This window comes from Macrotis lagotis, chromosome 2 (genome assembly GCF_037893015.1).
Source record: "Macrotis lagotis isolate mMagLag1 chromosome 2, bilby.v1.9.chrom.fasta, whole genome shotgun sequence".
NCBI lineage: Eukaryota > Metazoa > Chordata > Mammalia > Peramelemorphia > Peramelidae > Macrotis > Macrotis lagotis.
In genome coordinates this window covers 244,350,559-244,363,168 of record NC_133659.1, presented here as the reverse complement: position 1 = coordinate 244,363,168, position 12,610 = coordinate 244,350,559, and the positions used below count along the sequence as shown (strand labels likewise).

General features: G+C 34.6%; 1 protein-coding gene across 3 annotated transcripts in view; it reads left to right on the top strand.

Moving 5' to 3' along the window:
* Positions 1–12,610, top strand: part of USP43 (ubiquitin specific peptidase 43) — a 126,955-nt gene that overhangs the window by 41,431 nt on the left and 72,914 nt on the right. For all 3 annotated transcript variants that reach the window (XM_074225603.1, XM_074225602.1, XM_074225604.1), the window contains exons 3-4: positions 5,533–5,633; positions 9,931–10,023. In XM_074225603.1, the coding sequence (XP_074081704.1) occupies positions 5,533–5,633; positions 9,931–10,023 (194 nt within the window). The remainder of the gene's footprint in view (positions 1–5,532; positions 5,634–9,930; positions 10,024–12,610) is intronic.

Here is a 12,610-nt window from a genome sequence, read left to right as displayed (position 1 = left end):
ATAAAAATCGAGTCAATGACTAAAAGGGAAATGTAATGGGAGTAAGAGAAAGGAGAGGTAGATTAGGCTAAAATGTTTCATATAATAAGATTTTTTAAATTACAGTGAGCTATTGCAATGATATGGAAGGGGGGAAGGCGAGGGGGAATGAGGGAACCTTTGCTCTCATCAGAGGTGGCTCAGAGAGGAAACAGCATATATACTCAATGTGGTATAGACATCTAGAATAAGAAGGAGAGAAGGGGGAAAGGGGGATAGATGGGATGTGAGTGATGGAGGGGAGGGTGGACCATGGGGGGAGAGTAGTCAGATATAACACATTTTCTTTTTTACTTCTTGCAAGGGACTCTGATTGGATGGCCTGTCTGGGATCACAGGGTCAGGTAGTTGCTGGGCCTTAGGGGTGGTATGTGGGCTAGGGGCCTCTTGCCCCCAGGGCCAGTGATAAGTCTGCTGTATCACTCAGCTACCCTACAGCACATTTAAGAAGAGGGACAGAGTGAAAGGAGAGAGAAAATATAGTATATGGGAGTGGGGAAGTATGAATGGAGGGAGTTGCAATCAGCAATAGCAGCAGTGGAAAATTTTGCAGTAGCTTTTGTGATAGACTTATCCTAAAGAATGTGATCCACCTAAGACAGAGTTGGTGGTGTTGGAACACAGACTGAAGCGTATTTTTTATTATTATTATTTTGGGGGGGGGGTGGAGTGGATGGGGTTGGTTGGCTTGCCCGGGGTTTCACAGCTGGGTGATTGTTGGGTATCTGAGGCCAGATTTGGACCTGGGTGCTCCTGACTCCAGGGCTGGTGCTCTGTCCACTGCGCCACCTGGCCTCTCTTACTATTATCATCATCATCATCATCATCATCATCATCATCATCATCATTTTATTTTATTTTTTTATTTATTTTTTGGTTTTTGTAGGACAATGGGGTTGGGGTGGCTTGCTCAGGGTCGCACAGCTGGGTGATTGTTGGGTGTCTGGGACTGGACTTGGGTTCTGGTGCTGCTCCTGACTCCAGGGCCAGTGCTCCATCCACTGTGCCACTTAGCTGCCCCTATTGTTATTTTTCCTAATTTAATTTTAATTTTTCCTCTTTCCTTTTCTTTACTGCTCATGAGGCTCTATATTTTTTGGGGGGAGGGGGTATTATGTTTGCTCTTAGACAAGAATATTTTAATAATGTATAAAAACACCATTTGTATAAAAATAAAATAAATACAAATAAAAAATATTCATTAGCAATATCTTCAATACTATCATAACATTTTTGTTGAAGCTTATTTTTAATTTAAAAAACTTTTATTTTTATTATTTTTTCCATTTAAATGCAAAGCTAGTTTTCAGCATCATCCTTTTGCAGTCTAAGTTCCACATGTTTCTACCACTCTCCCTTCCCTATCCCCTACCCTCTCCCCATGGCATCAAACAGCCTAATTTAAGTTGTTCTTATTTAATATATTACCATATTAGTCATGTTGGTAATAGGAACTAGAACTACATTAGAAAGAAAGAAAAAAGATGAATGAGATTTTAAAAAGTGAACATAGTACACTTTGCTCTGCATTCAGACTCCATATTGATTTTTTTCCCCTCTCTGTATATGGATGGCATTTTCTACAACAGATCTCTCAGGACTGTCCTTGATCACTGCATCCATTGATCATTTCCCTATGTTGATATTAATGTGTACAGTGTTCTTCTGGTTCTACTAACTTCATTTAGCATCAGTTCATACAAGTCTTTCCACAGAATTCTTATTAAACAATAGTACATTCATATACCATAACTTGTTCAGTCTTTCCCCACTTGATGGGCATTTCAGCGATTTCCAGTTCTTTGCCATTACAAAAAAGTGCTACTATGAATATTTTTATACATGTGAGTCTTCCCTCTTTTTTGTGATCTCTTTGGGATATAGACCTAATAGTGATATTGCTGGATTAAATCACAGTTTTATTGCCTTTTGTGCATAGTTTCAAATTGCTCTCCAGAATGGTTGGTTCATTTTACATCTCCACCATCAGTTTCTTAAAAAATTTTGACTATATCTGGTGACGCTCCCTTCAATTTATATTATTAATACAATATAATTATATTTATTAATTTATTTAAAAGATCGCTTCTGGCAGCAAGCATGATGGACTTACCATAAAAATGATTTCCTCATTGTTCTTGGTGTTTCTTATTGGAAAAGGGGAATAAATGTTATCTGAGCATTTATTGTATTCATATATACACATCAATGCATATGCAACTTTTTTTATGATGGCAATGATTTGGAACAAAGTACAATAGAACTTTGATGTATGAGTTTAATTCATTCTGAGACTCTATGTGTCATGTGATTTGTTCATATTACAATGCAAATTTTCCCATAGGAAGTAATATAAAGTTGAATGATTGATACCACATCCCAAAAAATATTCTTGTAAAAATAATTATTTACAATTTTAAATAAGTTTTTTGTCACTAATGCACCTGAAATACAATAGCAATGATTTAAACCCCAAAATAAAACAAATTACTTTGCACTTTACCTTTGAGAAGAGTCATGGCTGTTATGAGAGAGATGAGAGAGAGGAGGAGGAAGGGTAATTTCTTGGAAGGAGAATCTCAGGGATTTCAATGTCGGTAGTATTCTCTCTTATGCTGCTTTCACTGAAAGTAAGACATACACCAGTGCCTTCACCTATTTTTCATTTTTTAAGAAACACTTTCATGTTTTGAGTCACTGATTTTTTTCCTTTAAGTTTGCTTCTGACTAGGAAAATAACGTCCCTTGTTTTTTATGTTTTTTTCAAAATGTCACTGACATGTGATATTGCATTATTGTTAAAAAAAATATTTGTGGCTCTCATTGCTGCAATTTTATTTGGGTGATGTTTTTTGTTCTTTTTTTTTTTTTGCAAGGCAGTAGGGTTAAGTGACTTGCCCAAGGACACACAGCTATGTATGTAATTAAGTGTTTGAGGCTGGATTTGAACTCAGGTCCTCCTGCCTCCAGGGTCAGTGCTCTATACACTGTGCCACCTAGCACAGTGATGTTTTTCAACAAAATTTTGCACTTTTCCTCCCACACATTTGACAAATCTCCCTAATCTCACTTGATAGGAGATATCCTCTGTATCCTCTCATTGTTGCTCCTTATGAAATCTCATCAGTTTGTCTGTTGTCAGCTCCTGACTATGTTCTTGCTTACGGTGTTATCTGCTAATTGCTTCTCATTGATTGACACGACAAGCAACTTTTCAATGTCTTCTAGAACACAGGACCATAGCTTTGATATTCTCATATCCCCTTTTGCTGCATCCACTGCCTTTTTTTTTGTCCTTTTTTAAATTGATGCAGATTGTAATAGTAGACCGGTTATAAAATTGTCACATGCATACTACGTCCATGCTTTTTTCATTTCCAATGTAATGGTCTCCTTCTTTATGCCTTCGTTTTCAATCTTTTTTCTTCTTTGAGGCCATTGTTACAAACCTTGCTTTGATCACAGTCACTCCCACACACTTTTATGTAAAATACTACCAACATATGCAAACACACATGAACACATTTTATTTTACGTTTTTGCAAGGCAATGGGGTTAAGCAGCTTGCCCAAGTTCACATAGCTAGGTAATTATTAAGTGTCTGAGGCCGGATTTGAACTCAGGTACTCCTGACTTCAGGGCCGGTGCTCTATCTACTGCATGTGAACACTCTTGATATGGTACTGTTAACAATATTAACTTTGTGAAGAGTTGAAGCCAATTAGGCAGTATACTGACCTGTGATTCCTTTAAAATAACAAACCCCAAAATGTTGCCCTAGTTGAGCATCATCCCTTTGTGAGCTATTCAAATCCAAGCATAATTGTAGTGCAAATTTTTATTCGTCCTGTAAGACAAATTTTGTGAAAAACTTTTTCTTGGCCAGCAAAGCATATGTAAACCAACTTCTTCTGTAGATGGCCATTAGGGAATGGATAAATAAATTGTGGTACGTGAATGTACTATGTTGTAAATGGTAAATACAGAGAAACATGGAAAGATCTATGTGAATGGATGCACAATGAAGTAAACAATTTATATATATAGTAACTGCAACTTAAGTGGAAATAACAACTATATACCAAAAATATTAAAAGTGAGGGTAACAAAATTATAAAAATCAAGAAGGTCTCAGATGAAAAAGTATAAGAGGATACTCCCTTGTGGAACTGAGAGGACCACATGTATCATACATACATACATAGATTTTCAGACTTTTTCAATATATTGATCAATTAGTTATGTTATGTGAGGTGGACCTTGAGAGAAGAGTACTTGGGATAAAATAACGTAAGACCTGGAAGTCATTAATAAAAATGTATTGTAAGTACATACGTAAGTTACAGTGATCCAATATATATATAACTAGAAATGCTTCTTTTAGGTTACTGGGAGTTACTTAGGGTTATGGTAGAAGAAAAGACAATGGAAATAATAACATGTTCAGATATCAGCTGACAGAAATCCTAAAGGATACCTGTTTCCATGGATAAGGAAAAAGTCGCCCTCTTTTTGACTGTAAAAGGAACTATCAAAAATAAAGGTGCAAGAAGTATAAGCTAGGTTGCAAGTGTCTGTTAAATGGAACAATTATTGGATTTCATCTCCAAAGAGTTACAGAAAGCTAGAGAGAAAGATTGTGAAGTCACTATGGCTAGGTATAATTATTGAAACTATCTGGAGGAAAGAACTCTGGGAAATAAAATACTGTGCAAATTGCATGAAAAAATCATCAAAGGGACCTGCTTCTGGTCACCCCCTAGCAGAATTCCCTTGAGAGTTTCTTTCAATATTCCTTTCAAAATTATTTCCTCTTCCAGATTTAATATTTTCCCCTACACCTAGGTTTATACTCAATTCAGTCATCTTTGATCTTCCCTCCAATCACTTGCCAAGTTCTAGTAATTCTTTCTCCATAATGTTTTACTGAATTGCCTTTTCTTGACTCACACTACCCTAGTTCAGACCTTTATCTGCTGTTAGAACTGCTTTAAGGCCTATAGATTGGTCATTCTGCCCTCTAATCTCTTTGAGGTATTAGATTGACATTTCTCCTCTCCTTCAGGACAAAAGTTCAAGTCCTTAGCCTAGCAATTAAATTTCAACAGTCTGGTTCTAACATTACTCTCTAACATTATCTTTTAGTCTTTGCTATAACAAAAGGTAACCTACTGTTGAATTCCATCTGCATTCCATCTCCTGTCTCCATGTATTCATAGTCTCTCTCTTTCTGCCTCTCAAATTCTTTATTTTTTTCTCTGATGAATTTTTGGTTTAAGTGCAGAGAAACTGGATCTGGTCCCAAATTGTGATTTGGTTCAGCAAGAACAGTGAAAGACAAAGGGGCATGGGAGATAGAGTGGTAGTCAGGGAAACTTTGAAATAGTTGAACCTGGAGTTAAAAGTGAGTCTGGTATAGAAAGTAGGAAGCTATGATTTTACTAGGTAATTAAAAGTATTTATCTAATCTTAATTTTCTAATTTTCTTCACAGCCCCAGCCTGAGACCAGCAAAAATTTGATGCAAACTCTATCATCAGATCAACTTTCTCCAAGACAAAGTTTTGTTCAGAATCACTTTCAAGCCCAGTATAGGTAAGAAAGAAAAAAAAAAGCATATATATACACACACACACACACACACACACACACACACACACACACACACACATACATATACACATGCTATGTGGTCCCTATTAGTGAAAGCCAATATAACAACAATAAGGGCACGGAGGGCCTAAACCCAAAGAGCACTGCTGCTAGGACTCCCAGGTCTTAACCCATCTGTACTAACTTAATCTATAGATCCTTCTTCCTTTGTCTGATTTCTATAATTACCACAGAACTTTAGAGGGTCAGGGAAGTCATAATCAATCTGGAGCTCCCAGCCACTTTCTTTGGTATTGAGAAAGCCTTTAATATTCTACTTCTGGGGGAATTTTGGGCAGCATCCACACACCTCCCTTGTCCCTCCCCCCCAATAGAGGTATATATTCATATGTGATTGTATATGCATTTGTCTATTTCTTCCCTCAGCTGCCTCTGTAAGCCTATTTAGCAAAAAAATGCTCAACTATCCGGATTTATAAATTGACTAGTATTGTATAAAATGTGTGTTCCAAAAGATTTAGGGCAAGTAGTCCTATCTGGGAAAGTTTTAGTTCTTTAGTTCTTTTTCTTTAGTTTTTTTTCTTTTTTAGTTCTTTTTCTGCCATCTAAGTATTTGAATGCCTACTTTTTTAGAACTGTGAAACATTAAAAAGACATATGGCATAGTACTTTACAAAGATTATCTCATGTAATCTTTTCAACCCTAGGTAGTAATGTTATACCCACTTTGTAGATAAGGATACTGAGTCTTAGATATGGTAAGTTACTTGCCTATGATCACAAAGCTACTATATATATGAAGATGGATTTGATAAGTTTGAATATTACAGAAAGACTTCATTTTGTATTGTCTTCACTGGTTGAAAAGTTTGGTCTGAAACAAGTGATCCGAAGATTTATTTTTTGCTCTTAAGTTGTTTTGGTTTATTTTTTCTTTTCTTTTTTTCCAATTTTTGTAATATTTCAAGTTCCAAATTGCATTCTTTCCTTCTCCCTTGCCCTCCTCACCCTGTACTAGAGAAGGCCACCATATATAAATCTATACTGTGTATATCAGTTTATCAATTCTTTTTTCTGGAAGTATATAGTATTTTCCTTCATGGGTGCTTTATAGTTGATTTGATTATATATAATATTCAGAATACTATTGTACAATAATACTTTGAACACTATTGCTTTTACTGTATAAAATGCTATTTTGATGAATCTGAAGAAATTAGAGAAGACATATAAACTAAGGCAAAGTGAATTAGGCAGGACCACAGGTAAAATGGACTTATTTGATTGAAGATCATTAGAGATCATCAAATGAAGGCTAACTATGTTTTGAGCTGTTACACTGTGCATTCCTATTTGAATATTCACTAGGGTAGATAACCCTGAAGATTTATTTCAACTTAGAGGCTGTTTGATTTTGCAGACAAAAGAAATCTCACTTATAAAAACCCATTGGATATGGAATATGTGAGCACTGGTGCCCATTAGATTGTAATCTCCCATTAGATTGTAAGCTTCTTGTCTTTCCTTTTCATAGTAAGTGCTTAATATATATATTTGTTGAATTGAACTCAGTTACAAACTCTATTTTGTCACCTTGTTTTGCTATTGTAAGTAAAGAAGGACAAACATCAATTAATAATACAAACTATTTCGCAGTTACTTGTTGGAGTGTGAATTGTGTAAAAAAACATTCCCCAAGGACTTTAGGGGAAATGTAATAAAATAGATATTATCAACTCTCTTAGGCCCAAATGCTCATAGTGTTGTGTGAAAGAAAAAAGGAAAGAAGTATAAAAGTAGAAAAGGTAGAAGCATAATAATAATGCTAGCAAGTTAATAAGTTAGCAATCAGTTATTTACAGTGGATTGTCTGTATCCTTTGTGAAGTTAGAAGTGTAAAGAGTGCTCTGAGAAAAAGGAATGAATGTGGTAATGTTAAGGGACAAATTACATTGCTAAAAAATTAATACAAAAGCAGAAAAATATTTGGTATTTCCTATTCTAAAGCAAGAGACTTTAAAAATCAGAGAAAAGGCATGAGTTAGTGACAATTTCTATTTCTGTTTTACAATTGAATCATTTGATGAATAACAACAGTGCTAGAGAGGGCATTGAAGCTTCATTATTGGTGGTTGAATAAGGCACTTTCATTTTGTATGGAGAGTTTGCCTGCAAAGCTTTTGATTGCTTTTTGTTTGTTTTTATTATTAATTAGCCATTTAAAATACTGGAAGATGTAAATTGTGGGAGGATTAAGTTAGTTACTTATTATCCATGATTTTATGTTCAGGAAGATAATATGTAAGAATGATGATATTGAAGAAATGAGTATTATACCTCTGTTATCTTAAACCAGGGTGGGGAATCGTTTTTCTGCCAAGGTCCATTTGGAACCTTTTAAGATCATTCACAGGCTATATTTGGTAAAATATTTAGTTAAATCACCACTAAAAAGCTGCTTGATTTATTGAATTTCCAGTACTGCCTGCAGTTGCCTTGGCATTGCCACTCTAATATGACCTGTGAATCAGAGATTTCCCACCCCTATTTAGACCTGAGATGCCAAGGAGATGAGTGAGTTTGGAATTTTTTCCTAAACATTAAAATTTAGATTCAAGGAAGGCTTTCTTGGATTCTTCATGTCATTGTTAGCTTCTTTTCAAGCATTCAATTATGGAGTTAGAAGTCTATATAGGTCTTTTAATGAAATGATTCTTCAGATTAGAGGTTCAGAGCTGGACAAAATCTTATAGCCCTTTACTTTAATCATTTCATTTTACAAGCAAAGAACCTGAAGCACAAGGAAATTAAATGACTTGCCCAGGGTATGTAGCTAGTGAATGTCAAAGGCAGAAATTTTAAACCAGATCTTTCTGACTCCAAGTCCAGGACCTTATCCTCTACAGTTTGATAGACAGTGTCATGAGAAAATAGGTCTGGAAATTTTATGGCATTGTGGCTTTTTTTCTTCAGGAACATTATTTTTGCTGGCTGACTTCTAAAATAGTATTCAGATGTGTAGCTTAGCTCCTCAGGAGCTGAAACTCTCTAATACTTGTTTTTATGGACCATTGTACATTCATATTCATGGGCTTAGGAATCCATATGAACAGGTACTTAATTTGGGGGACTTTACAAAAATTTAGAGTAGTAAATACAGAACATTTCAATGTATCTCCTTGAATAGATGATCAAGGATAAAACTTTGTTTAATAGATAATAAATTATATTTCATTTTGTATTATGGCCATTAATTGGAGAGAAAGTAAGGGGAAAGGAGGGCAAGGAAATGTGACAAAAGCATGTGATGTTGTAGGAAAAGTAGAAGACCTGTGTTCAAATGTCAGTTTTGTTTAATATTTATTTTTCTTGGGTGAGTAACTTCCTTTCTCTGAACTTCATTTTTTTAAATTGTAACATAGATGGGTTAGACTAGATGATTTCTAGAATTTCTCCCAACTCTAAAACTGTTATTAAGAAAGAACTACAGGGGTGGCTAGGTGGCACAGTGGATAGAGCACCGGCCCTGGAGTCAGGAGTACCTGGGTTCAAATCCGGCCTCAGACACTTAATAATTACCTAGCTGTGTGACCTTGGGCAAGTTGCTTAATCCCTTTGCCTTGCAAAAAACCTAAAAAAAAAAAAAAAGAACTATAGTCATAACCCAGTGAAATAATAGATTCTCCCTCATCTATATAATCTGGCTACCTAGTTCATTATACAGATACATGCAATGAAATCATTTTTAGATTTTATTTTTTCTAGTGAAATATAACTAGAAATAAGGCCAATGGAATTATCAAAATTAAATTATATATATATATATTATTTTAAAATAGAGTATTTTCGTCAGTATCAGGGGAAACAGCATATACTACTTTGGAAACAATGGAGATCAGGTTCAAATTCCATTTGATTCTACTTGTATGACCTTAGATAGACAAGTTACATTGCCTCAATGGATTTTCCTCATCTCTGAAACAAGGAGTCAGGACTTAATATGGTCTAAAGGTCTTGTGAGACTTCTAGATTTAAGATTCTATTGTTTTGATGCATTAAAATCTGTCTGAACAGTAGGTAATAGGCCATTTTACCACCTGATTTTTGGGTTTCATTTGCTGCTTAACAACAAATAGAACAGTATTTAATTTTATTTACAAGGTAGCAGAAATGTATCTCTTAGCAACTATAATTCATACATTTGTACAATGTATAAAAAGCTCTTTTACCATAGAAGTACATTAATAAGTGGTCTTAAATTTAATTTTTTTTATTATAGGTCTTCATTGACCTGTCCTCATTGCCAAAAACAGAGTAATACCTTTGATCCTTTTCTTTGTGTGTCACTACCCATTCCATCATGTCAGACCAGGTACGTGAACTTCAGATCCCAACAATACACTCAATTTTAAATCTAACTCTTTATAGGAAACCTAAGGACAAAGTCTTTATGTCTCTTTCTCCATCCTTTCCCTTTTTGACCCAGTTCAGAAGTTGCATCCTTTATGAAGATCTTTTCTCTGATTCTTTTTCTTTCACACTTAAAATATCCTGAGGACACATTACTCATTGGTTCATTCAGGAACATTGGCAATACCCTAAATTACTTCTTTGCTAAGGACTGTGGATCCTCAAAATTCTTTAAGATGAAGAAATATTTTCTAGTGGAACATAGTCTTTAAAGCTTTTTCAATTAAATGTGATCAGTTCTATGAAAAACTACATCTTCTAGAAATAACCTTAAAAAAATTCTAGGATTAAAATGCTAAAATAGGAAATCAAAATATAATGCCATCAACTTTTTTTTTGATGTTAAGCTTCAAGTTTAGATTTTCCACTTTCCTCATTCACTCTCATAAAGAAGCTTTTTTATTCTTCACTTTCTGCCACCACTGTGTTATTATCTGCATATCTGAGATTGTTGGTTTTCTCATGGCAATTTTAATTTTGATACTGGCATTTTCCATGATGTACTCTGCATATAAGTTAAATAATAAAGTCACAATAATACAACCTTGAACTATTCCATGCTTAAACCAATCTTGGTCTACTGTCAGTTCTTACTGTTGCTTCTTGACCTGCATACATATTTCTTAGGAGACAAGTAAGATGACCTTGTATTTCCATTTCTTTGAAGACTTGTCACATTTTGCTGTGATCTATATAGTTGAAATTTGGGTGGTGTATTAAATAACAGAGACAATTCCTTGTCAACAAAGTTCCACATAGCTAAAGCTATGGTTTTCCCAGTAGCAATGTGTTGCTGTATTACTTGGATATAAGGAAAGGTGAGTGCCACAGAAATGATGCTTTTGAATTGTGGTACTGGAGAAGACTTTTGAGAGTTCCTTGGACAGAAAAGACATCAATTCAGTCAATACTTAAAGAAATTAAGACTGTTTATTAGAAGGTCAAACACTGAAGCTGAAGCTTAAATACTTTTGACCACCTAATGAGAAGAGAAAAATCATTAGAAAAAAAGATGATGCTGGAAAAAATTGATGGCAAGTCTATACAAAGGTTCTTTTCTGTCTGAAACTAAGCGAAATCTTATCTTAAACTTATTCTTCATCCATGTATTTTATTTTTATACTTTTCTACTTCTATTGGGTATCACAATATTCAATCATAACTTCAAAATGAACACAAACCTTTTACTTTGAACAAAAGCACTCCTTATCATTAACTTCTTTTTCCCCCTTATTTATTTCTTCACTTATTTTTCAATTACATTCAAAGATAGTTTTCAGCACTCATCTTTTTTGCAAACTTTTGAAATCCACATTTTTCCACCACTTTCCTTTCCAACCCCCTCTCCATGGCAGCAAACAATCTGGCATAAGTTGTATGTGTAAAATTGCATTTAACATTTCCATTTTAGTCAAACCGAGAAAGAAGAATTAGAACTAAAGGGGGGGGGATGTGGAAAAGAAAGAAAAAACATGTAAGACATTTTTAAAAAATGAACATAGTATGCTTTATTTTATATTAGAAGTTTTTTTTCTCTGAATGTGAATGGCATTTTCTTTAACAGGTCTTTCAAGACTGTCCTTATCACTGAACTGCTGAGAGGAGTTGTGCATTAATTATAGTTGATCATTTCACAGTGTTGCTTTTAATGTGTACAGTGTTCTCTTGGTTCTGCTCACCTCACTCAGCATCAGTTTATGCAAGTCTTTTCATGCTTTTTTGAAATCTGGCTGCTCATAATTTCTTACAGAACTATAGTACTTCATCACATTCATATACTGCAGTTTGTTTGGCCATTCCTCAATTGAAGGACATCCCCTCAACTTCCAGTTCCTTGCCACTAACAAAAGAACTCCTATAAATATTTTTGTGCATATGTGTACTTTCCCCCTTTTTTATGACCTCTTTGGAATATAGACCTAGTATTGTTATTGCTGGAGCAAAGTGTATACACAGTTTTATTACAATTTGGGCATAGTTCCAATTTGTTCTCTGTTATCATTAACTTCTTTTTAAAAATACTTTTTAAAAAATACTTATTTAAGGTAATGGGGTTAAGTGACTTGCCCATGGTCACACAGCTAGGTAATTATTAAATGTCTGTGTTCAAATTTGAACTCAGGTCCTCCTGACTCCAGGGCTGATGCTCTATCCAGTGTGCCACCTATCTGCCCCCTCTATCATTAACTTCTTATGGAAAAAAAAAAAACCTAAAGGGACAGTGTACCTTTCACTATGATATATGATGATGTGTGATATATGTACCAACCTCCCTTATAACACCTTTGGGTACAATATTTTTAGAAGTACATTAACAAACTGAACACCATCCTGAGAAGGATGAGCAGGATGTTAAAAGGGCCAAGATTATAGCCAAAATTAATGGAAGGAATTATGAATGCTTATTTAGTGAAGAGAATATAAGAAAAAAGCATTCATATAGATAGTAGATCAAATTTAAAAAAAAATATATATATATATATATATTT